This window comes from Arachis stenosperma, chromosome 1 (assembly GCF_014773155.1).
Source record: "Arachis stenosperma cultivar V10309 chromosome 1, arast.V10309.gnm1.PFL2, whole genome shotgun sequence".
NCBI lineage: Eukaryota > Viridiplantae > Streptophyta > Magnoliopsida > Fabales > Fabaceae > Arachis > Arachis stenosperma.
Window position 1 is genome coordinate 5,873,014 of NC_080377.1, and position 27,354 is coordinate 5,900,367.

Genomic DNA, 27,354 nt, shown 5'->3' on the forward strand with positions numbered 1-27,354 from the left:
TTTACTTTTAATAACCTCAGTCAATGTTTAACAAACGCAAGACCAAGTTGCATGATGACAAGGACTAACTAACAAAAACTCCATGATTTTTTTTTTTGTTTACTCTTGTTTAGGCCTGCTCTTAAATACTATATATACATGTGTATATATATATATGCATTACATTTTGAAAAATTATGAACACACACATATATATCAAAAATATTATTTGTGCACCAAAATCAGTCACTAAAATTAGCCACTAATATATTTGTGTATAAATACATGTGATTTAATTTTTTTTTCAATGTGTATTTATATTCCAACATGTATTTTATACTGGTGACTGACTTTGGTAGTTGATTTTAGTATCTAATTTTAGTGTATACGTAACATAGTTATATATATACTCACAATAGCATCATACCTAAAATTAAAGATCTAAAATCTAATGACAATATATTGTCACTGGAATTTTTTTGTAACAATCGGGTTAAGTTTTGAACTTCAAGTAGAAAATAATTTCCAGCTTAATTATAGGCAAATTTATGTGACCAATTAATCTTTTGCCCCAATTATAGAGGCTAATTTGAAGGCAGTGTCTACATCTGTTATCCTGTAAGACTTTATTGGTACTCTTTTTTTTTAGGGGTTAATCTGTCCGAAATATAAATTCTCAGGAGTTTATTTATCACTTTACTCAATTAGAATAAGTTGAAAATAAAGAATTCCAAGAGCAAACATTTCCAAAACCATCACTCTCTAAATAGTAAAACTCCTAAACAGAGTATTAAAGATAGCGAGTCAAAGTTCAAGGATCAAGAACTTAAAAAAGAAAGTAGTTAACTAACTACACTGCAACTACTTTTCTGTTTTGCTAAAGTCTGTCTTGATTAATCTTGTTGAGAGACTAAGTCAGAGTCGCTGAGCTTTATATGGTTGTGTCTCAGTTATTGCAAGTGTAGTGTTGTAATACTCCAATAGCTCAATACATCTGTCTTTTTCTCTCTCTTTTCGTTCTGAAAAGCTTTCTTTTCTCTATTTTCTCTGCTGCAACAGTTTCTGGAGTTGCAAGTCGTCTTCTTTGTTTTCCAATTACAGAGTCCACTAATTTAATCCTCCAAAGTCTTTTCCTTCCCCTAGTAACACACACTCAAGTGTTACTAATTTCTTTCACATTTTAGGCCATTGATGTTTTTTTCTCCTTTCTCAATGGTGGTGTTTCTTGGAAAATATATAGTAGTTGATGTTACCAAACTCTCCACTATTTTACTAATCTTTTGATGAATCATTTTTGACATTTTTGGATAGTCGTCCAACAAGAAAATAACTATATACATTAAAAGAAAAAAAAAACAATCAGGTATAGACTTTTAAGTTTTAAGATCTAACCAACTAGTAACTTATCTATAATGATGTTTCCTTATAAGCTGTGAACATAAGCACCCAAAAATTTTAGTGCGCTACATGTTCCATTCAGAAATTAAGCAATGTTCTAACGGTCTGGGGCACAAAATACACAGAAGCAGTTACACAAATAGGTTAGATAATGGATTGATTTCTACAGTAAATTAACATGAAGACTGAGAGGGTCGAAATATTGAGTTAGAAAACATCCTCTACAAGGCTCGCCACTGTTGGAATGTAATGAAAGGCAAGGCAATTTATCCTCTATCCAACCGCTGTTCCACTAATAGAGATGATTGGCATGTCATGTAACAGAAAGTTCCTCAATCCTCATCAAGATTGTGCACAAACCTGTCGTAATGGAGTATTTCAGTTGTTTAGGTAAAAGATGATGATTAGTGATATAGAAGATGTATCTTGATCGGAGTCCAATAGATATTTTGATAATTTAGAAGGTGTTTAATTCTCAGAGAAAGAAGCGAAAATGAATACATCAAGTGTCATGCCATTATGCCAATCTCAAAGCTAAAAGCCAAAAACTCGGGCTGTTCGGTTTGCTAAAAAAAAAAAAAAAAAAAACACAAATGCGAAAAAAAGAGCTGATGCATCCCACCTTAAGCATTGCGCAGGATCCAGAAAGAGCCACTTGTTCGCATCCAAAGGGTATAATATAGACAGCCTAACCTGATGCAAGCATCATGGGTTGATTCTACGGCTTGAACATAGAGACAACTCAATTGCTATTCTAAGGCTCCCCCCCTTTAAGAAAATGGAAACACAAACCAAACTTGATTTCTTCTCACACTTTTATTCGCTCAAAAACTAAAACCAAATCCTTAAACTAAATCTCAAAATAGAATACTAGTAGCAATTATTGACTATGTTAAATATCATTGTAACGTAAGGAACAGAACCCTCCACTATAGAAAATACAGTGCCTTTTGAAAAACTTCTAAAGAAACATATACTAAGATGCTTTCCACTTTATAGAGCTTGCAGCAGAAACAGTACAAACCCTCAACCCAAGATTATGTACCATGAGTCATCTGAACCAAAATACAGAACCCCACACAAAGAGAAAATGGGAAACAACAGAAAATAAAATTTGCATTTTGTAATTTAGTGGTGCCTATTTTGTAATATATATATACCAAACACTTTATTGCATAGTGTAAAAGATGGAAACAGCATTTCTTTCGCCACGGCTTTAAACTATGGCTGTAATGCTGTATACTCGGTATAGTGAGTTAGTGACAACTTTCACTAATCAATTTTGAAGTGAATGTTATAATGTCAACCAACCAATATTTAACTTTCCAATCTAGGTTTATATCCTTCTCTAAAGGATTAGTTGTCCATGCTTCTACATTACCAGTAAATGACCAGGGAGAGAGGAAGAAAAAAAGAAAGTGACTTCAAAGACCAAAAAGGAATGAAATGGGAATAACACTTTCAAATGCTAGAAATGTTTAAACAGAAGATGGGGTTGCTGTAGCAATTGCCACCTCTTCAAAATAGGTGCTGGTTAAATTAATGCTTGTTTTGCAACCGTGACAAACATGCGAACTAGTTGGGGATGGTCTTACTCCTGATTGCAGAGGAAGGCTAGAAATGGAAGCCGGGAAGGGAGTTGGAGGAAAGTATGGCAAAACTTTGAAGCCTAGTTGGCTAAAAATGTTATTCTATATTATGTCAATATTATAAAGACACATTTTAAAGAACAACACAAGACTAAAATATACTGGGGTGCAAGTTTTAGGGCTTATTTTGGTAAAGACTATACTTCAAGGACAAATATAAGGTGTTAACCCTACAAAAACATAACAAAAGTTTTTACCTGTACAATAGTCAGTTTGAGCTAACGAGCTTCATCATTTTCTCAGTCTTCATCATCAGAGCTGGCTTCATCACTGCTGTAATCGCTACTATCACTACCATCAAGATCCAAATTAACATGCTGCACTTGAATGACTTCAGGTTGCTTAGGCTGAGGGATGTGATGGGGTACTTGTTGCTGCTCAAACCTTGGTGCAGGAAGTGAGTCCATGGGTGGCAATGGCACAGGATCCCCAGGTTTCCACCCAGGTGGGGGAAGTGGAAGTTCAATAGGCAATTGCACAGGCATTCCAGGCTTCCAGCCAGGCGGAACTGTAAAATTTGGTGGAAGCAACCCTTGAATTGCAGACAAATTGGCATCCACTTGCTGTGGAGGTGGAGGCTCAATAATGGCCTCAATTGTTTTCTCTTTCGTTTCAACAATTTTAGGCAATCCAACATCAAGGTCAGCAAAGTTATATAACTGTGAAGCTCTCATTTGCTCCTCTTGTGGCGCAGGTGGCAGTGCACCACGCAAAGGGCTTGCCAGCTCCAAATTCTGGTGGCGCAAAGGTTGTATAACTTATCCGGTGAGCATAAGATAATATATCTGATAGCTTCAGCTGGGATGAGACAGTTGAGGATGTCAAAGAATCATCTTCACTGTCATCTCCTGATTTCAACCTCTTGGTGCTGCGGCGATAATCAGAGTAATCATCAACAAGAATGTCGAGACACGCTCAGCATCTTTGAGTTTGTGGCAAATGCAAGAAGTGCTGAATCTTTTGAGCGAATTTCCCGATCAATCTTCTGCTTAGCATCTTGCAGATCAAGAATCTCTTGGAGTTCAGCGACAGCTTCAAAGATCTGAGTTTGAAGAATAGTGAATTGTAAAATAACTTCTTTGGTTGTGGAAGGAGAAGAATCATGTGGGGTAGATGAATGAGCTTGGCCTTGGGTAGAAAGGAAGGTGGGGATGGATCCTCGGAATGCAGTGACCCAAAGCGACCTGTTGGGTGAAACTTCAAAGAGCTTAGAAGTTAAGGAAGCCATTTGTTGAAGAAGTGCTTGTGCTCGAGGGAGAGGTGGGAGAAGAGAGAGCAGAGCTGCAGAAGGGCCAGCTGTGTGGCGGTCTAGGTGGGGCTGGTGATGATGGCTCTGTGAGGGAGGGAGCTTTGACGGAGTAGGATTTGGAATGGATGGTGAATTCGGGTTTGTGAGGCCCAGCCTAGCAGGGGATTGCACAATTTGGTGCTGAAGCATTTTGTACAAATGACTCCAATCCTTTTCTCTTTCACTCTTCTACCTGCCGCAAATTAGAAAATGATGTATCAGATCTGAATGAATTCTGAGTAAAGACCAAAGCTGCTTTATATCCAGCAATGTCATCTGCTTGACAGAATATTAAAATAGCATTATTAATACATTAAAGAAACAAAGGAAAAGGTTCTTAGTGTTCTCTCAATAGAGAGCACGCCAGAACTTCAGGTTCTTCTACCTCCCCTCATGGCTTCATAGCCATCTGAAACTACATCCACAAAATCACTTACATAAACAGTTTAAACCTGGATTCAACACAAGTAACCACAACCTTCCAAACACAGATAAGTCAGAGCACACACACACACGTAACCACAATGCAAGGAATCATGACAATCATCACACATCTCTTTAACCATACAAAAGCAACCTAACCACCATATTACCCACCACTTCCTAAACACAAACCACCCTAACCAAGCCCACCACCAGATTCATCAAACGCAATAATCTACTCAGACAGTGTCACTACTCACAAGAAATAGAAAAGATTGCAAAGATTACACAGAACAGATTGCACATTCAACAGCAAAAGAAAATATAGCCCCAATGTAAATACAATCAAGAGAAACAAAAAGGAAAAAACCAAAGAAAGATTAAAAAAAAAATCATAATAACCCTAACATACCCCGAACATATTGCACAAATTTGGAATCCTTAAAAAATTATAAGAACAGATTACACAAATATAAATCATAAGAACAGATTTGGAATGATAAAAAATCATAAGAACAAATAAAAAAAACATAATAACCCCAATATACACAGAACATATTGCACAACTTTGGAATCCTTAAAAACTCACAGGAACAGAGTACACAAATAAAATCATAACATAAAAAATTCATCAAAGGAAGATTTAAAAAAAAAAAACTCACCTGGATCCGAGGAAGAAGCGGTGATTGCGGCGGAGGGAAGGAGTGAGCAGCAGGTCAGCAGCAAGTAACTCAGCCACCGATGAGGGAAGGAGTATGCGGAGGCTGTCAGCGGTGGCAACAGGGACTAATCTAATAAAATAGATAGATAGATGAACAAAACAATTTAAAATCCATATCCTTAACAGATCAAGTCATCAATATTCAATAATCAAATAATCAAGATAACGACAGAGGCAAAAAAATAAAAAACTAGAAGAGAGCAGATCGGTGCAGAGATCTGACCGGCGGCGAGAGAGAAGCACAGCCGCAGTGTGAAGGAAGTGGCTGCTGTTACGGTGTTTGATAGAGCTGTGGGAGAAGATCACGGATTTCGTGTAGTTGTTAGGGTATTTTGGGATTTTCAAACTAATTTACCAATTTGAATTCTTTCATGGTTCTGAGCATAGTTGTAAGAACCGAACCGGTGATCAAACCAGTCAGGTCACTGGTTCACTGGTTTATTGGTTCAACCGATAAACCGCTGGTTGAACCGATAAAACCGGTTTCACATAAATAAAAAATATAAAATACTAAAAATAGTCGTAAACAAAAAGTTTATCACACTTTTTTTTTCGATTATTGTTAGGAATCTCGACCCAAAGGGGAGGATTGTTCATTGTTTAGACAAATTACAAACGACTCATAATCTCAAAAAGACTATCTCCTAAACACCTATTATACTTAATCACCTAAAGAGACATTTTCCTCAAACAATCCACATAACCATTTCATTAATCTCCGTAGTGTTTCTTCGGCATTGCCATCAAGACACTAGAAAACTAATTATATATGTAAAATTATAACTGCTAAATCATATACAACACATATTACTAGTTATACCAGATCACACAGAATTCATCACACTATCTTTTGCTATTTGTCTCCAATTCTCAAGACAGTGTAGTCCTAAACCTCAATTACCAATCCAATCTATTTAAACTCAACTCCACAAAATTTTTAAACCATAATTCTGCATAAGAAAACAATTTTATTAAACACAGAAGCTATACTACTCAAATGAAACTCAAGTGTTTTATTTGGCACAAACTCATAAACAAGCATCCTTTGGCCACCTGAGACATAATATCCAACTGGGGAATCAAGTCCAGATGTATTGTACTTTTCATGTTGTAATTTGTTTGTTACAAAACATTTATTGAACAGGAAAATTTAGTTATATTGCTGCATATTATTTGAATTACTTACTGTATCTGGCCAATTTATCACTTAGGAGATGCTTACTAATTCATGTTTTCAGTGCTTTTCTTTTGCAGAAATTTTTCTTTCAGGGTAGGTTCATATTTGGACCAGATGTGAGATCATTGGCACTGACAATTCTCCTCATTGTTGCTCCTGTTGCAGTTTTCTGTGCCTTTGTTCATATTTCAACAAGCATATTCATCCCAGAAATTTTAAGTTTTCAACACAGAATAGAATAACATAGGAGAAGTGCAGTTTAAAGTTGCTGGATAAAATAGGAGAAGTGCAGTTTAAGGTTGCTGGAGAACAGAGAAGAAGTGCAGAACAGCATTATTCATAAGTCATAACAGCGAGAAGTGCAGAACAGAGGAGAACTGGAGCTAACCTGTTTGACAGAGCAGAAGAGCGAGGCAACGGCGAGGGCGATGGCGCAGCAACGGCGAGGCAACGGCGAGGGCGACGGCGCGGAAACGGCGACGGCGATGAGAAACAGGGACGAAGCGGAGCCGCGGGTCTGTTCTGTTCCTTCAGACTTCAGAATAGGTGTCCGGCGGTGAGACGAAGAAGACGACGGCGGGCGGCTGGCGGCGGTGGCTGGGTGAGTGACACTGACAGAGTGAAGTGAGGTGGTGGCGGAGAGGGTTAGCCGTTAGGGGATTAGGGTTGGGGGAAAAGTGGAAAGTGAAAGCTGGGAGTGGGGTTTGGGGGTACCGCGTATACGATTTCTTTCTTTTTTTTTTATATATAAACCAAAACGACGTCGTTTTGGAAAATGAATTTAAAAAAAAAAAAGGGCTTCCGAACCGGTCGGTTATCCAGAATCCGTCGGTTTTTCGATTTTCATCAAAACTGGCCGGTTCAACCCGATTTTCAACGGTTCTCTTCCTTATCCGGTCATATCACTTAACCGGACCGGTTAGAAATCCGGTTTACCGGTTTTTCGGTCGAACCGGCCGATCCGGTCCGATTTTTACAACTATGGTTCTGAGGGAATCGGCTATCGAACCGCTTTAATTATTAGTTTACTGATCTATTAATTTAATTAATTTAACTATAGTTTAATTGAAAAATCTGTTTTATAATAAAATAATAAATAAAATATAAATAAATATATTAAAATATAATTATAATTTATTTATATATATTAACAAAATATTATTGATAGTTAAATTCATTTTTTGCATTTTCTTAAAAATTATATAATCTGATTTATTGAACAAATAAAAAAAAGCTCAATCCAAAGTATATACACAAAATAACTAAAGAATTGAACAATCCTAATATAAACTGAAATTCTTGCACTAAAAAATTTCTTTAAACCCACACATTCAACACATTATTAAAAAAAACACATACCTCACATTAAATCAAGCAAACGTTCCAATTTATCTTGATATAAGTTCACTCAGTCCTAAAAATACATAAGTCAAGTACTTCAACATAAAGAAATAAGCATGCAACATAAGCTTGCTATGATAGTGAATCAAATGTTGATTAGTAACAAAAAAGTTAGCATGATAAAAGAAGGAAAACAATCTTAAGGTAGAGTTTGGTGGAGAGACAAAAATGGAAAGATTGAGATTGAGATTGAGAAACAAAGATCGAAATTAAAATAAATTTCAGTATTCTGTTTGGTACAAAGTGGGAGACAAAAATTGAAATAAGAATGAAATTCTAATTTAATTTGTACAAACAGTAAAATTAGAATTAATTAATTGAAATGAAGGTATTTTATATATAAAATATTATTAAAGTTTCAGTCTCTATTTCTAAAAATTTTAGTCCTATGTGTTCCCACTTTTTAGAAGTATTGAAATACTGAAATTTTAATAATAGAGACAAAAATTTTACTACCCATTTCTAAACCAATAAACACCCATTTCTAAACCAACAAACATGATATTGAGTCTCAATCTTTCAATTTCTATCTCAATACCTCAAAATGAAATGCTAGGTGTATGAGTTTCTAGTATCACCTCTCAATCTTGTTTTAGCTTTCTAAACAAAAAAAAAAGTGAAATAAATATCAGGTGCTTCTTAGTTCTTTTTGTTTGTTTTCAACCTTACATCAGTAACATGAGAAACTATTTATTGATGGAGATGACTCAAAAAGAAAAAAATAATTACAGTTGGTGAAGGTGGAATTCACCTTCAAGGGCATAGCCATGAAAGTGAAGGGTAGCACGGTGAAGCTCAATCATGGAAGGCTTCACACTCCTCCTAGATGCCACTAAAATTTTGGTATTTTCACACTTGTCCGTGGTCCCCTACCCCTGCCTGTAATCTCAGAACTAGATAAAAATCTCTTTCTCGTCTCTATGGCGCCTGCGGGACAGTGGCTGTGCGACGGAGGCAGGAGGCGAAACCGGCGACAGTGGTTTCGAAGCTCAAACGGTGGTTGCACGATGGAGGGAAAGGAAGCTGCGACGGCGGCGGTAGAAGGCCGGTGGCTAGACGGAAGTAAGGGACGAGCTCGGCAACGATGAGAGGAAGGAGAAGCTCGAGGTCGAGGATGATGGGAGTGAGTGGGTGCGGCGCGTTTTGCTTTGCCGTTGTGGAAGGGTTGGGTAATGGTCAGGGTTCCTCAATCATACGTGTAACACCCTAATATTCAAATCCTTATGCTCGAGTCATAAGTCAATGATATTACGGTGGTACGACTCTCAGGTGGATTTTTAATATATAAATGTAGTTAATTTCGAAAGGAGTATTAATCGAGAAGCCTGAAAAGAGTAGAAATAAAATCGCGAAGACGTATCACTCACGTTTCGACAACGAAAAGTTAAACTGTGAAGCCGAAAGCGATAAACGGACAAGGCACAAAGGAGATTAAGAGATAGATAACGGATAGATATATATAACATAAGTAATAGCCACTAGTCGCGACCCGCGAAGTTTAGGCCGGCTAGGGTACAGTATGAAAGTAGTTGACAACAGTACATCCTAATCTCTCCCAAGGAAACATAAGAGCCTCTATAGGCAAGTTCCAAAAGAGTTCAATACATAATATAATCCTTTCAAAATAAAGGTGGAGAGATTCTAAGCAAAACACAAAGTAGAGAAAATAAATATCTTCGCCGTCTCTCAGACGAACCGCAGCTCACTTCTGAGCACCTGAACCTGTATCTGAAAAACAAGAGATATATACGGAATGAGAACCCCGGGCCCATGGGTTCCCAGTACGGTAAAAGTGCCAAATAAATCCAATGCACTGCAATAAAACTCACTAAGCATCCTAAACTCCTTTTCACCAAGTATCCAGCCTAGATTCACATCCTAGTAGGCATCTGTCGTAAAGGGATACTAATCTAGTTCATGTTACACATGTTTCCCAATTCGCTGATTCCTTCACGAATCAGACTCAGAATCATAAGCAAAACCATCATAGTTCTGCCTCGCAACTCTATATCAATACATCATGCCCTCGCCTGGAGCTAGTGAAATCACATCACTGCGTCTACCCAGGAGCTCAAATGATCTCATTCGAAAATCATCATCATTATGCAATCGCATTATCAATTCATCTCATCAAGAACAGCCCCATCATCCACAACACCATCGAGGGATCTCAGTTGTACAAACACAAGCAATACGGACAAGTAATAACAAATAAGGTACAAGTAGAACAAGTAGCATGTATCAGGTAACATAGCATATATGATATAGAAATCCAAACAATAGGCAACCCAAACAATTCAAACATATGCAAATGATGAATGCCTGCCCTATGGCTGATGATATCATCTGTCGGTTATCAAGCCAACCCGACGTGTCCGTAGCTAACCCGGGCACAGTCTCTCTGTTGTGCATTATTATCATTAGAGGGTATCTGCCCCTGTCGCCATTAGGTATATGCGCCCTGTCGCCATTAGAGGGTATATGCGCCCTGTCGCCATTAGAGGGTATATGCGCCCTGTCGCCATTAGAGGGTATGCGCCCTGTCGCCATTAGAGGGTATCTGCGCCCTGTCGCCATTAGAGGGTATCGTGCCTGTCACCCTTACAACCAGAGAAAACACAAGCATTGACCCGGAGCAAGCGGGACGAACCAACCCTTGCTACTACCCAGGTATCTGAGTTACATTCATTCAAAACTCCATTAACTCATTTATCTAAACATCATTTTCGTCTCACACCCGGAGCAAGTGGACTAGCCACTGTACTACCCAGGAAACTCGTAACTCAGATAGTGGAAGTGCAAATCACAATTACCAATAATTCAGCATAAACATGCATGAATTCTCATCCATGGATCAACATCCATATCAGCCATCCGGCTCACGGTTAAATCCATAACCAGCCAATATTCATAGCATACACAGCTATTCCGGCTCACGGTCAATCCAGAACCAGCCAAAATCATAGCTTACACAGCTATTCCGGCTCACGGTTCAATCCAGAACCAGCCAATACATAAGCAATTGCGGCCCTTCGGCCAATGGCATAACAAGCACTTCCACCACCATCCTCCACATCTCACATAATCCTCATGATCCTCATTGATTTTCATTTTCCCCTTGCTTCACTCGCAAGTTACCTCATTCACTAGCCCTTTTCTAATAGCTAGGCATATCATAAATATTTAAGATATAAGTGGTGAGATCGGAGGCTTAGAAGTATGAGATTTGGCTTTTAAAACTCAAATATCAACTTTGGCATGAAGACAATGCCACGCGTACGCGTACTCCACGCGCACGCGTGGATGTCCTTAAAAACTCATCGACGCGCAAGCGTCATGCACGCTAACGCGTGGATTAAAATTTGCCAAATCGACGCGCACGCATCAACCACGCGTACGCGTGGATACTCTCGTGCCCCAGGCACAAAGCTGGCACAGTTCTGGCACAACTCTCTGGAAAATGGCTGGGCATTGGGTGCAGCACTATCGGCGCGCCCGCGCACATCACGCGCACGCGTGGATGGCGTTTTCTGAAAGATCGGCGCGTACGCGCCAAGTGCGCCCACGCGCAAGGGGTTATTCTGCTAAAATTTTACTAAGTTACAAAACTGCAGAATTCACAGCTTCAACCCCCAATCTTCCGACGGACATAACTTCCTCATTTTAAATCGTTTTTCACCCGTTCTTCGAACGGCATGGACATCCCGGATCCAATTTCATTTCTAAACAGATTTGGCACAAAACAAAGATCCGTAGTCCAAGTTATGTCCCGTCAAAGTATGCCCAAAAACCATGTTTTTCATAAAACCACAAAGTGCCATTTTCAAAACAAACCATTTTCAACTCTTTTCAAAATCAACCAAAACATGCCAATTTCAACCCTTTTTGAAACCAATCAAAATATACCAAAATCAACATCAAGCCTCCTCAACTCATACATTAACACCTTACCACAATTCACAAACCGCCATATAACCATCTTTACCATTTCAAACAAATGGCTAAATTACAACATATCAACATGTCATACATCCTTCCTCATCCCAATTTCCAACAATACTATTTCGATTCAACCATCATTATACATGATCAATATCATACCCACTATCACGTGGTTTCATCCCCAAATCAATCTCAACCATTTCTCAAGCATATATCACAACATACATATCTCTCATGCATTAACATACCATCAAGGCACCAATAATCATACTCACATATATGATCACATAATATATCTCAACCAAAATCAAAAATACCTCATCTATACTATTTCACCCAAATTTACCAATTTCCACACTTCAACTCCTCAAACCTCATTATTCAATAACCAACCCAATCATTCATATATTCATTATATGAAATTCATCCAATCACTTGTGTCATCATACAATGCACACATCAACTTACCTTCCTTACCTCTTTCCGGCCTCCGGCCCAAAATATACGGCCTCCGGCCCAATTTCACAATTTAAATGCATAAACCACAAATTAATACTCATTATCCAATACTTCAAATTTTCAATACACCGAGCATACAAGGCCACACAATTCTCAACCCAATCATCAATTCACATTACATACCAACTATGCATATTAGCATCAACCATTTACACAATCCAAACTTAATCCTAGGGGCATCTAGCCTAGGAATTCTCATCACACACACGGTACTTAAATGAAACTTAAACCGTACCTCTTGTAGCCAAATCAATTGAGCCTCTTCTATGGAAGTCTCCACCAACCCTTAGCTCCAAGCCTCACCAAAGCTCCACAAGCAACACCAATCTCCCAATTGTGCACCAAAACCATCAAATGCACTAACATAACCAATATCACATACATACATCAACCTAGGGCTCATAAAAATGACAAATCACAAGGGTTTGAGCACTTCTTACCTCAGCCCATATGAAGTAGGGATATAACCCACTTAGAATCCATGTTGGAGTATCCCTAAACACCCAAAATCACAAGATTTCAACACTAACTTCCCAAAAACGTGTAACAGTGGAGAATTTCGAAAACTGGGCAGAGATGAATGGAATACTCACCACAAAACTTAGATAGAAATGTAGAGGATGAGAAGAGCGACGCGTGGCCGCAAACGGCTCGTCAATCGGAGCTCCGTAGCTCAAGTTATGGTGATTTGAAGATCAAAGAGAGTTAGGTTTTCCTCTCTTCTCTTCCCTCCTCTCAATTTCAGCGCCCCAACCCTCTTTTAGGGTAAAAATGAGCTGAAATGCTCATAACTAATGTTTATATATGTTGGGTCTTGGACCCACTTAGGCCCAGTTCACTTATTTTTGTCCGTTGGCCCAATTTTGAACCAAAACCTTTAACATTAGCGCTTTAAATCACACTTCAAATATTTCTACCTCCCCCAATCATAATTCCTCATTTCTTAATCCTATTTACTCATAATCAACTTTCTCAGCTGCAGCACCAGACAGGTCTCAGCCGGTACTGCCGGTCAAAATTCCACTGCGCGCTTTTACGCAGAAAACTATGTCTTCCGACTCGGAAAAATTCACTGAATCCAAATATCATATTGAAATCATCAAATTCCAATTGCCAAATCTTCCAACCATATTCGCTCCTACTTAACTCATTATTTAATTAATTTCGGTTAGACCGGGTATTACATTCTACCCCCCTAACAGAAATTTTCGCCCTCGAAAATTCCATCCATCCCTACGTACGCGAGCATAGTATGCCTTTATATCAAACACATAACAGTTCCAAGATCCCTTTACTCTACGCGCTTCCGTTGCCGCGCTCTGATTTCTCTATCTCCAAGGGTCTCGGTCATTTGTTCAACGCCGACCAACAGCCTCGTTCCTTACTTTTACCGTCTTATCAACTCACACCTTATTAAATCTCAAACCATGTCATCAATAATATTGCCATATTCGTTAATCATAGCCATCATCCCACATCACTATATCAATCAAAGCTTTCTTCGTTTTAGAATCCAACGAGTTTGTGCTAACAAGCTGACAAACTCTTAAGAATCCGCTTTCCTTTACAAATCTATAAAAGCTTTCGAGACACATCTCTTTTGTTGAAGTTACTCAGATCAAAAATCATTTTCATAAACATAACCAAATACTCCTTCAAATTCTTGGGAAAAATTTCAACAGCACCTCTCCAAAAATTGGAGTTTACCACCCGTCACGGGTTCCCTCAAACCAATCCCAATACCGCATCGGCATTTCGATTTAATGGTTTTCACATTCGTCTTTCAAAATCAATCATTATAATCTCAAACTAAAACCAAGGTCACTATGACCAAACATCACAGTACTCATCTCTCAACACCACAACTTGCACTCTCTCATCACCTAAATCCAATCGCGCATTAATGATAATTTCCTCATCCGCTTTAGAACCATCAAAGCTCGCAGCCGCAATCATTTACAATTATTTGGGGATCATTACTTGCAGTAACCCTCTTAACCCTTCTAGTATTCAAACATAATATACTATTAAACTTTTACAACTCTTATTCGTAGCTATCCTGTGTTACTGCTTCCACAAGTGTCCGTTGCTTTATTCTGACCTCTCGTCTAGTACGAGCTTTATCACTTACTTCCTCAAGTACTCAACCACAACTTAGCATGACTGGCATTCACTAGATTTCTATCTATGATAGCCAAAACCACATACCAACTTAATCGTACCTTTAGCACGTTGTTACCAATTCCCAAACTGTCGGATCTAACGGTATCCCCCGTTGTTGTAGTGAACACACGACCTTGTTGTTGGCTCTTGGTAGTATTCCGGTTGACCTTCTTAGGACGCTTCTAGGACACATGTCCAACTCCTCTACAACCATGGCAAGGTCCCAATCTACCTCGACACGGAGTTCTCGAATGATGGCTTTAACATCGCCCACCAGTCATTCCATTCTGAGGTTGCTTTCCGTTGAAGGCCTACCTAATCATTTATGCTCACCAAACCTTCTATTAAGATAACTTAGGGTTATCTAGAACAGATCATAATTGTTCATTCGACCATGTATTATGAGTGAATACCAGCCTTCAGCATTATCTAAAGTGGTAAAGAATTAAGTTATCAGTTTTCTTATTACCTCAGGTACGAGAATCGGACCTGGCAGTCTCCCGATCCTTCCTGTGTGGGCAATCTCTGACCAAATGTCCTAGCTTTCCGCAATTGTAACACAAACCCGAACCATAACGACACGGTCTATTTGGATGATGACCTCCACATCTCTGACAGCTCAAAACATCCGAAGCAGCCACTATTTGTTTTTCCCTTCCTTTTCCTTGGGAATTTTTATTCGTCGCAAGGTCATTTCGCCTTTGGGGAAAACGTTGTGGGTATCCTCTTCTCTTAAACTCTTGACCCCTTGTTGGGTACTCTTGATTGTGCGCCCTGCGGTGGGACTCCCGATGGTCATTCTTTGCCTCAACAGCCTTCCTCACACATTCTTCAGCAATACGGCTCTTGTTTACAAGTTCGGAGAAGACCCTAATCTCCATCGGTCCAACGGAGCTCAGGATTTCACTTCGAAGTCCTCCCTCATACTTAATACACTTCCATTCCTCGAAGTCTACCGGGGTTCCTTGACACATACGAGAAAACCTGAATAACTCCTCAAATTTATCCGTATACTCAGATATGGACATTGTACCCTGCTTCAGTTGCAGTAATTCAAGTTCCTTGGCCGTTCTAGCAGAATTCGGGAAGTACTTCTTATAAAATTCCACTTGGAAGGCACCCCAGGTGATAGGATCATTCCCCTGCTGCAGGAGACGTCGAGCCCCTTGCCACCAATGCGATGCTTCCTCCGTGAGCAGATAGGTAGCAAATTCAACACACTGCTCTTCAGGCACCAACTGCGCTTGCAGTGCTCGCTCCATGGCCTGAAACCAAGTGTCAGCTTCAGTCGGATTAGTGGTTCCCTTGAACTTAGGTGGATTAACTTTTAAGAAAGTTGCCAGTGTCATCGGGCCTTGAGTTCCTCTTCCACCATTGCCATTATTGTTTATCTGTTGCCCAAGAGCCTCCGCAGTGGCTTGCATAGCAGCAGCCATATTCTCCAATGCCGCCATAAAGTTTACCGGGTTATTCAGGTTGACTTCCGGTTCCTGCGTGCTAGTACGATCTCTCTCACGTCCCCGACTGGGTCCACGAGGCGCCATCTGGTTCCTATACACACCAAACAATCGATATCAAGTTGATCAGTCTCAATATCGGAAGTATAGTGCTTCAAAGTACCAAAGGTACACTCATGGACTTCATGCTAGATGTATCGGTTAGATACCCTAACTAGCACAGGCACAGACTCAGACTATGCATTGAAGCATAAGCAGTTCCATCCCTCAGGCTCACGAGGACGAACTGCTCTGATACCATAATGTAACACCCTAATATTCAAATCCTTATGCTCGAGTCATAAGTCAATGATATTACGGTGGTACGACTCTCAGGTGGATTTTTAATATATAAATGTAGTTAATTTCGAAAGGAGTATTAATCGAGAAGCCTGAAAAGAGTAGAAATAAAATCGCGAAGACGTATCACTCACGTTTTGACAACGAAAAGTTAAACTGTGAAGCCGAAAGCGATAAACGGACAAGGCATAAAGGAGATTAAGAGATAGATAACGGATAGATATATATAACATAAGTAATAGCCACTAGTCGCGACCCGCGAAGTTTAGGCCGGCTAGGGTACAGTATGAAAGTAGTTGACAACAGTACATCCTAATCTCTCCCAAAGGAAACATAAGAGCCTCTATAGGCAAGTTCCAAAAGAGTTCAATACATAATATAATCCTTTCAAAATAAAGGTGGAGAGATTCTAAGCAAAACACAAAGTAGAGAAAATAAATATCTTCGCCGTCTCTCAGACGAACCGCAGCTCACTTCTGAGCACCTGAACCTGTATCTGAAAAACAAGAGATATATACGGAATGAGAACCCCGGGCCCATGGGTTCCCAGTACGGTAAAAGTGCCAAATAAATCCAATGCACTGCAATAAAAACTCACTAAGCATCCTAAACTCCTTTTCACCAAGTATCCAGCCTAGATTCTCACTAATCCATAAGTAGGCATCTGTCGTAAAGGGATACTAAATCTAGTTCATGTTACACATATTTCCCAATTCGCTGATTCCTTCACGAATCAGACTCAGAATCATAAGCAAAACCATCATCAGTTATTCTGCCTCAGCAACTCTATATCAATACATCATGCCCTCGCCTGGAGCTAGTGAAATCACATCACTGCGTCTACCCAGGGAGCTCAAATGATCTCATTCGAAAATCATCATCATTATGCAATCGCATTATCAATTCATCTCATCAAGAACAGCCCCCATCATCCACCAACACCATCATGAGGGATCTCTCAGTTGTACAAACACAAGCAATACGGACAAGTAATACACAAATAAGGTACAAGTAGAACAAGTAGCATGTAATCAGGTAACATAGCATATATGATATAGAAATCCAAAACAAATAGGCAAACCCAAACAATTCAAACATATGCAAATGATGAATGCCTGCCCTATGGCTGATGATATCATCTGTCGGTTATCAAGCCAACCCGACGTGTCCGGTAGCTAACCCGGGCACAGTCTCTCTGTTGCGCATTATTATCATTAGAGGGTATCTGCGCCCTGTCGCCATTAGAGGGTATATGCGCCCTGTCGCCATTAGAGGGTATCTGCGCCCTGTCGCCATTAGAGGGTATCTGCGCCCTGTCGCCATTAGAGGGTATATGCGCCCTGTCGCCATTAGAGGGTATCGGTGCCCTGTCACCCTTACAACCAGAGAGAAAACACAAGCATTGACCCGGAGCAAGCGGGACGAACCACAACCCTTGCTACTACCCAGGTATCTGAGTTACATTCATTCAAAACTCCATAATTAACTCATTTATCATAAACATCATTTTTCGTCTCACACCCGGAGCAAGTGGACTAGCCACTGCTACTACCCAGGGAAACTCGTAACTCAGATAGTGGAAGTGCAAATCACAATTACCAATAATTCAGCATAAACATGCATGAATTCTCATCCATGGATCAACATCCATATCAGCCATCCGGCTCACGGTTAAATCCATAACCAGCCAATATTCATAGCATACACAGCTATTCCGGCTCACGGTTCAATCCAGAACCAGCCAATAATCATAGCTTACACAGCTATTCCGGCTCACGGTTCAATCCAGAACCAGCCAATACATAAGCAATTACGGCCCTTCGGCCAATGGCATAACAAGCACTTCCACCACCATCCTCCACATCTCACATAATCCTCAATGATCCTTATTGATTATTCATTTTCCCCTTGCTTCACTCGCAAGTTACCTCATTCACTAGCCCTTTTCTAATAGCTAGGCATATCATAAATATTTAAGATATAAGTGGTGAGATCGGAGGCTTAGAAGTATGAGATTTGGCTTTTAAAACTCAAATATCAACTTTGGCATGAAGACAATGCCACGCGTACGCGTACTCCACGCGCACGCGTGGATGTCCTTAAAAACTCATCGACGCGCAAGCGTCATGCACGCTAACGCGTGGATTAAAATTTGCCAAATCGACGCGCACGCATCAACCACGCGTACGCGTGGATACTCTCGTGCCCCAGGCACAAAGCTGGCACAGTTCTGGCACAACTCTCTGGAAAATGGCTGGGCATTGGGTGCAGCACTATCGGCGCGCCCGCGCACATCACGCGCACGCGTGGATGGCGTTTTCTGAAAGATCGGCGCGTACGCGCCAAGTGCGCCCACGCGCAAGGGGTTATTCTGCTAAAATTTTACTAAGTTACAAAACTGCAGAATTCACAGCTTCAACCCCCAATCTTCCGACGGACATAACTTCCTCATTTTAAATCGTTTTTCACCCGTTCTTCGAACGGCATGGACATCCCGGATCCAATTTCATTTCTAAACAGATTTGGCACAAAACAAAGATCCGTAGTCCAAGTTATGTCCCGTCAAAGTATGCCCAAAAACCATGTTTTTCATATAAAACCACAAAGTGCCATTTTCAAAACAAACCATTTTCAACTCTTTTCAAAATCAACCAAAACATGCCAATTTCAACCCTTTTTGAAACCAATCAAAATATACCAAAATCAACATCAAGCCTCCTCAACTCATACATTAACACCTTACCACAATTCACAAACCGCCATATAACCATCTTTACCCATTTCAAACAAATGGCTAAATTACAAACATATCAACATGTCATACATCCTTCCTCATCCCAATTTCCAACAATACTATTTCGATTCAACCATCATTATACATGATCAATATCATACCCACTATCACGTGGTTTCATCCCCAAATCAATCTCAACCATTTCTCAAGCATATATCACAACATACATATCTCTCATGCATTAACATACCATCAAGGCACCAATAATCATACTCACATATATGATCACATAATATATCTCAACCAAAATCAAAAATACCTCATCTATACTATTTCACCCAAAATTTACCAATTTCCACACTTCAACTCCTCAAACCTCATTATTCAATAACCAACCCAATCATTCATATATTCATTATATGAAATTCATCCAATCACTTGTGTCATCATACAATGCACACATCAACTTACCTTTCTTACCTCTTTCCGGCCTCCGGCCCAAAATATACGGCCTCCGGCCCAATTTCACAATTTAAATGCATAAACCACAAATTAATACTCATTATCCAATACTTCAAATTTTCAATACACCGAGCATACAAGGCCACACAATTCTCAACCCAATCATCAATTCACATTACATACCAACTATGCATATTAGCATCAACCATTTACACAATCCAAACTTAATCCTAGGGGCATCTAGCCTAGGAATTCTCATCACACACACGGTACTTAAATGAAACTTAAACCGTACCTCTTGTAGCCAAATCAATTGAGCCTCTTCTATGGAAGTCTCCACCAACCCTTAGCTCCAAGCCTCACCAAAGCTCCACAAGCAACACCAATCTCCCAATTGTGCACCAAAACCATCAAATGCACTAACATAACCAATATCACATACATACATCAACCTAGGGCTCATAAAAATGACAAATCACAAGGGTTTGAGCACTTCTTACCTCAGCCCATATGAAGTAGGGATATAACCCACTTAGAATCCATGTTGGAGTATCCATAAACACCCAAAATCACAAGATTTCAACACTAACTTCCCAAAAACGTGTAACAGTGGGGAATTTCGAAAATTGGGCAGAGATGAATGGAATACTCACCACAAAACTTAGATAGAAATGTAGAGGATGAGAAGAGCGACGCGTGGCCGCAAACGGCTCGTCAATCGGAGCTCCGTAGCTCAAGTTATGGTGATTTGAAGATCAAAGAGAGTTAGGTTTTCCTCTCTTCTCTTCCCTCCTCTCAATTTCAGCGCCCCAACCCTCTTTTAGGGTAAAAATGAGCTGAAATGCTCATAACTAATGTTTATATATGTTGGGTCTTGGACCCACTTAGGCCCAGTTCACTTATTTTTGTCCGTTGGCCCAATTTTGAACCAAAACCTTTAACATTAGCGCTTTAAATCACACTTCAAATATTTCTACCTCCCCCAATCATAATTCCTCATTTCTTAATCCTATTTACTCATAATCAACTTTCTCAGCTGCAGCACCAGACAGGTCTCAGCCGGTACTGCCGGTCAAAATTCCACTGCGCGCTTTTACGCAGAAAACTATGTCTTCCGACTCGGAAAAATTCACTGAATCCAAATATCATATTGAAATCATCAAATTCCAATTGCCAAATCTTCCAACCATATTCGCTCCTACTTAACTCATTATTTAATTAATTTCGGTTAGACCGGGTATTACAATACGACGCCATTTTTGCTAAAATTCAGAAAACCGGTCAGATTTTTGTTCGGTTCGATCGACCTGTTTTTGGTCGGTTCGACGGTTCAACATCGGTTTTTTAAATTTCTGATTTTAGCTTTAATTTGAACCGTATTTTTTATCCATTTGCGATTCAACCGGCCAATTCAAACCAATTTTCTGAACTTTAAATTCTTTAGATTTTTTGTTTTTTGTTTAGTAAGTTTTATATTTAATGATAAAATTACTTTTTTCTTATAAGAAACGAGGCTAAAGTCCAAGAAAACTACGTAGAAACAACTCTAAAAAAAAATACCAATGACATCTGTCATGAAATAAAAAGAAATAACAGAAGGTAAATTAAAGAAAAAATGGCATCCTAACTGCATATTATAACCCTGTGCCGCCAATCAATCAACACAAGCATCTGTTTTTCTGAATTCATAGTGAATTTTTCAAGTGGTAAATCGCAACAAAATTTGAATCCACCTTAATACTTAGGTTAAAAATACTAAGGTTGATAGCCAAATTCAATTTAAGAAGAATTTTTCTAATTAAATTTAAGTAACAGAGCAAGTATTTAAATTAGCACTGAAATATGCCAAAAACTTATCATCATGATCCTTTATGATATCATTGCAAGTTGCAGTTCCTTCTTTTGTAATTGAATCATCAGTATTTAATTTGAGAAATGACGAGACAGGGACACCCATATGATTTATTTCTTGAAAAAGAAACAAACTCTATTCTTAGTTCGAAAAGATTCTAATTATGCAAAATGATAGTTTTTAGTTAGATGGAGAGTTGTCCAACAAATAAAATCTTTTTGTATAGAGTGGTTAGTCTCAGAGATAAACTTGTTTCGCCAAAACCAGAAGATATTCATTGTGCAAACTAAGATCAGGGGCCAAAAGACACTTTAATGGTGGAATTGAGCCAATAGATTTTTTCAGGAGCCATGGATAAAGAGATTTACTGAAAGATGCATCCATACTCAATGAATTGTCTATGCTTTTTTATGTCTTGTGCATAACTTTACAATCACAAAAAACATGAAACACAAATTCAGGATAAAGACCACAAATACAGCAAAAATCATCTATTGTCATTACTTTAGTATCATATAATCAAACATCAAACATTTAAAATTTAAATAAAATTTAAGCGATTAAATTGAAATAATGTAAAATATATAAGGAGAATAATGTTATTATTTCTATTTTGATTATGTTATTTTATACCTCACTGTTTATATTATGTGTTTGTATAAATTTATGAATAAACATACTATCAAAATAAAAATTATAATATCTATTTCTTAAAATAATTTGAATAATAAATTACATTATAAAAAAATTTATATAATTATTTAATACATTTTTGTATTTAAATATTTTTTAATAATAAAAATGATAATTTTTTCAAGAACCCTGGAATTGGGAAAAAAGAAAAGAGAGAGAGAGAAAAAGAGAATCCTATCTTGCTCAAGCCAAAAACAAAAAACTAACACTAACATTCAGTCGAGCAATTTTAGAGCCAGTTCAATCCCCATCGACGGATCTAGTTTCTTGTTCTGATTACGTTGAGGTTCTTCGCTGCTCCTGTTTATTGCTTCAGTTCTTCGAGTCCCAAATCTGAAGCTACATAATATTATTGATTGCGATCAAACATTTCTCTTAAGGATTTTTTTTTTTTTTTTTTTTTTTTTTGCAGACATACTTGTTTTAAATGATTGTGACGATGTCTCTTATTTCATTTAATCAATTCTAGAATATGTAGATAGATTATGTGAAATTTCTAGTTACTTTGTGGATTATATTTTGTTTGACATTCAATTGAATTGATTATTCCATATTTACATAGTAGGTTAGGGTTTATGAGGAGATTTGTTGTTGATTGTTTTGTTGTTGTTATTGTTGGTGGTGGTGATAGTGTATATAAAGAGAATAGAAGAGAACAGAGATGGGATTCATAATGGAATTTGCGAGGCACTTGGTACTGAAGATGATGGAAGATCCAGAGGAAAGGGATAAGAAGTTCAGGGAGCATGTATATGCCGTGAAAGACAGGTGCGCCAAGACCAAGGAGATGTGGAGTCTCCCAATGAGGCCCTATGGCTTTTGGACCTTCGAGCGCCATAACTCTCAGCTTGCTTGGGATGCCCAGATCAGCCAGGTCGAAGGACGCCGAGACCCCTACGACGACGCCCTCCAACAATTCTCAGGTATCCCATCATGAATTCTCATCACTTCCACACTGCCATGTTTTAATAAACATTCTGCATTTGTGTTGCTATAGAATTTTGGTTAAACCATTTTTAAGGTAGAATTAGAATTGAAGGGGTAATGTTATGCGACTGTTTATCCCAATGGTTCAAATTGTTAGGTAGATGCACATAAAGTGTTGCGTATCGAACGGTACTTCATTTATGATTTCTGTTTAATGAGTGAATGGTTGAGCCTTAAGATGCTGCTCTTAGCTCATTTGCAGTTTACTATGGTACATGGACTATCAAACTTTCTGTAAAGCATGCATTGTTTGTATAGACATGCTATGCTATTGGTTATATTTCTGGAACGTGAAGCTGCCTCTCCTGTATTGCCATTTTAGCTGCCGGCTTATCCTTTTCACCTAGCTGTTTTCTTCACCTAAAAGTTTGGAGAGAGGGGTTTACTTTGAGGGGTTCTGACATAGATGTCAAAATCTAAAATCAGGATCTTGGTGCTTTTCATAAAAGTATATAAAATTATAGCAAAAAATGACTTTTTTTTGTCCTTTCTTTTTCCATTTCTTCCATTTTATCCCATCCCTCTTTATGCACCTTGGAACATTAATAACCTTGGACTTCTTAGGAAGATCCTTGAAGAGGCCACTACATTGAGCAAAATATCCATGTTATGACTATATCTCCATGGCTGCTAGTTATATACAATGATGCAGACCAACTTAGATCCAAAACGGGTCTTGTATGTTATCAATTAAAGCATCAAGAGGTGTAACTCAGAACAAAATATTAACTGGGGTCGAGGGAGGAGTCATCGTAACAAAAAGTATATTTTTTATTTCTTGATTGTGTCGCTTGTTGGGATATGGTATTGTCTTAGAATGCGAGGTTCCTTTAGTTTTTTTTTTTTTTTTTTTACTTTTTTCTTTTGATTCTTTCTCTTTGAGGGAAGATTATAAAAGAAGAAAAAGGTGGGAGGAGGAGGGGGCAGAAGCGAGGGACAAGGTAAGAAGATGAGTTTGCCAAGATAGACATGACGAAGGGGAAGAGGGAAGTCAAGGGGTAGTGAAAGAGAAGGATAAAATAGATATTACGAAGTTAAATGTATTCTTTGAATATTTCATTAAGTATGTTTTATAAAGTTATTTTTATATAATAAAAATGCTTTAATCTCACCCATCGATTAAATTTTTAATGGATAAAATTTATAAAGAATCTTGGACCACCAAGGGTGCAAATATACTTTCCTTGATGAAGAAGGCTCCTACTTTGAGTTGGAATCTCTATGCATTTTTCTTATGTTCACATTTTCTGCATTCATTCATATATTATTTCTTCTCTTTTAAATGCAGGGAAATGAAATTGTCACAAGTTCTTTTGGTGGAAAACTGTGAATTCCTCTTATTTCCCTCATTGAATTTTCTGTTCCGTTTTTTATGGAGACATTGCAGACAGCTGGTTTTGTATTGCTTCAAACTGTTATCTGAATAAAGTTTCCTAATATTAACTCTGGTATTACGTGAGACTCTTATTTTTCTTTTTGGAGTTTATATCATATTTCACAATTGCACTTCCGGGATGCTTAAATATATACAACATTTCTTATGTTTTAAAACAAGCTATTTTTTAATTTTGACATATTTTGTGTGTGACATTATATATTGTAGATTTGGTAAGTGGTAACATTCTTGAACTAGTTTTGCCATATAACATACAGAGTAGTTAATCTTGCAAAATCTCAGTGGAATCTTGGGTTCCCATCCCATCCCAAAAACAACCTAGGATGAGATTGTACGAGATATCAGTTTGTGTCTCAACCGTCTCAGCCGGGGTCATGCTGGGATCCCAATCAGAATCTTTGCGTATCCCAGAAATTCCCGCCGAGATGATATGCGAGAGTGTCGAATCCTCTTTTTTCCCACACAAGCAGCATCAATAATGGATTTTAAAGGGGGTATGTGGGTATTATCAGTCTAATGTTGTGTTAGTTCTGTTACTACACTTTCTTTCGTCAGTAACCACTCTGCATTCATTCAGCAATCCTTATTTCTATAATTTTCTTATGCATTTATGCTGTCTCTTCTTCCCTGATGCGCCACTTGTGCAATATGTTTCCTCTTCCCTAAGCAAGACATTAAGCTTAAACACTTACCATCAATAAAGCTTCCTGCTATCTCTTCCTCTATTTGACTTATACCTTCTCTCCTTGGTCATTCTCAGTTCAATCTTTGCTGAATCCCCCCCTTCTTTTGAGAATCATTGTGTCCCTTTCTCTGTTCTAAGTTTGTTTCATAATCATTGCATGGTAAAAATTTACATGCAGTTGTCTTCATGTGAAATTAATAGTTAAGAATCGTTAGATGACAATTTAGTCAAACTTCTCAAATCATCTAATGGTTATCGGCTATCACCTTCATATAAGACAATTGCATGTGAATATTCACCCGTATGCATGCTATTTATTTTGCAGAATTTTCCTCTAAGCTCTCTTCAGCTCTCCAACTAACATGTTATGATGACTATTTTCATGGAAATTTAGTGTCACCCATATTTTATGTCGACTTCAAGATTTTTGAGACGAAAAGTGATATTTTTACAGCTTTTTGTGTGTATTTTCTCAATGATTTAAAAACATAAATTTTTATCTTTCTCAATTTTTATCAATAGCTTTTATTAGTATAAGTGAAAAGTGTACAAGAAATGTGTATATAAAGGTAATGCATATAATATCACTCTTTTGAATCTGGCGGAGTTATGTTTTGATTATATTAATATTGATTGGGGCGAGCATCACTTATGCAGCCTCATATGCTTATTTTAGTATCTTCTTTTAGAGAGTAACACATTTATTTGGTCAAATTGCATCCTACGGTGAAATTTTTTAATTCTTTTACAGATTATATGTTATCTATTATAATCGAAATTTCTAATTAATTTAAGAAATCAAGCCGCGACGACACAACTTAAAATTTTCAACTCAACCAAATTCTAAAGGTTTATAGATCTTACTCCGAGGTACCATCTTACTACAAATAATAATAATGTTATTTGATTAACTGTAATTGAATTATTCTATATTTTTTTTTGGTGACTGATTGAATTATTCTATATGATCACATAAGATACTTAAATGATTGAGAGTTTAGTTGTTACTATGCCGAAATTTAAGGTAGTAAGATGAGTAACAATACAAAATACATACTTAAATGTTCCAAAAAATAAAATTCTAAATACTGAAGGAGGCTTTATAATTTTATATTATTTATAGTGCAAATCAAAGTAAAGAATGTCCCACCATTTCTATATCATAATAAAAATAGTAAGTCTATCAGTTTTATCCATAAGAGAGAATATATGAATCTTCGACTATATATGCTACGTGTATACTAAAATTAGTTACTATTATAAAATATATGTTAAAATATAAATATACGTTAAAAATAAATTAAATTACATATATATTTATACACAAATATATTGATGGTTGATTTTAGAGTATGAGTAGCATTTTTGATAAATCTTATATACTTTTATATGTACCAAAAAGTAACTTGGTAAAACCTTGTGTGTGTTAGTGTGCACAAAAATATTTGGTCCTACAGATATGATAAGATAACCAAGAAGAACAGAGGACATTATTCACGTGGTGAAAATTCATAGCCTTGTGACGTAACAATAGTTTTTGTCAACCATTACATATAGGAGTAGCATTTTGGGAGAGGGTAAAACTGAGATAAATGAGTATGTTGGACTCAAAAACGACAGAGGTTAAATATTTGTAAACGTGAAAAAATAACAAATAATATATATTTTTAATAATAGCGACATGTATATAGTGGTCAACGTGAAGAAACTTTAGTTTTATTGATATGAACTGCTAACCACTCTTAAAATCTTTAGCTTTCAGGAAGAAACTTGTTTGATGTAATTATTATATATATATGTGTGCCGTTGCCACAGATAAGTGCCAACTCTATTTATTATATCTCATTATCTCAACAGTTCTTGAAAACCATAGTTCACCAAATAAAAACTTATGTTGGGTTATTAACATCCTGATACTATTGTCGCATGTATGTGTCGCATACTATATTAGTGCATTAATGCACATGCACTTCTTCAACGGCAAAGCCATAACAATAATCAACTTGTTAACTACGTTTCTTTCTCATAATGTACAAATATTTATATTGCTTTTTAATTTGTTTTAATGATAAGAGTTATTGTTTTAACT

The 27,354-nt window shown here is 37.8% G+C and overlaps 1 protein-coding gene and 1 pseudogene across 1 annotated transcript; one reads left to right on the top strand and one right to left on the bottom strand.

Annotated features, from left to right (window-relative positions):
• Positions 1 to 757: 757 nt before the first annotated feature.
• On the bottom strand, positions 758 to 6,282 carry LOC130939421 (mediator of RNA polymerase II transcription subunit 4-like; annotated as a pseudogene).
• A 16,028-nt stretch (positions 6,283 to 22,310) lies between these two features.
• On the top strand, positions 22,311 to 24,643 carry LOC130961847 (uncharacterized). Its single transcript, XM_057887885.1, has 3 exons — positions 22,311 to 22,483; positions 22,829 to 23,120; positions 24,473 to 24,643. The coding sequence occupies exons 2-3, from the start codon at positions 22,859 to 22,861 to the stop codon at positions 24,478 to 24,480; spliced, it is 270 nt and encodes an 89-aa protein (XP_057743868.1). The 5' UTR covers positions 22,311 to 22,483; positions 22,829 to 22,858; the 3' UTR covers positions 24,481 to 24,643.
• Positions 24,644 to 27,354: the final 2,711 nt, after the last annotated feature.

Excerpts from the sequence above, each read along its gene's own strand:
- LOC130961847 (XM_057887885.1), top strand. The coding sequence starts at position 22,859 with ATGGGATTCATAATGGAATTTGCGAGGCACTTGGTACTGAAGATGATG.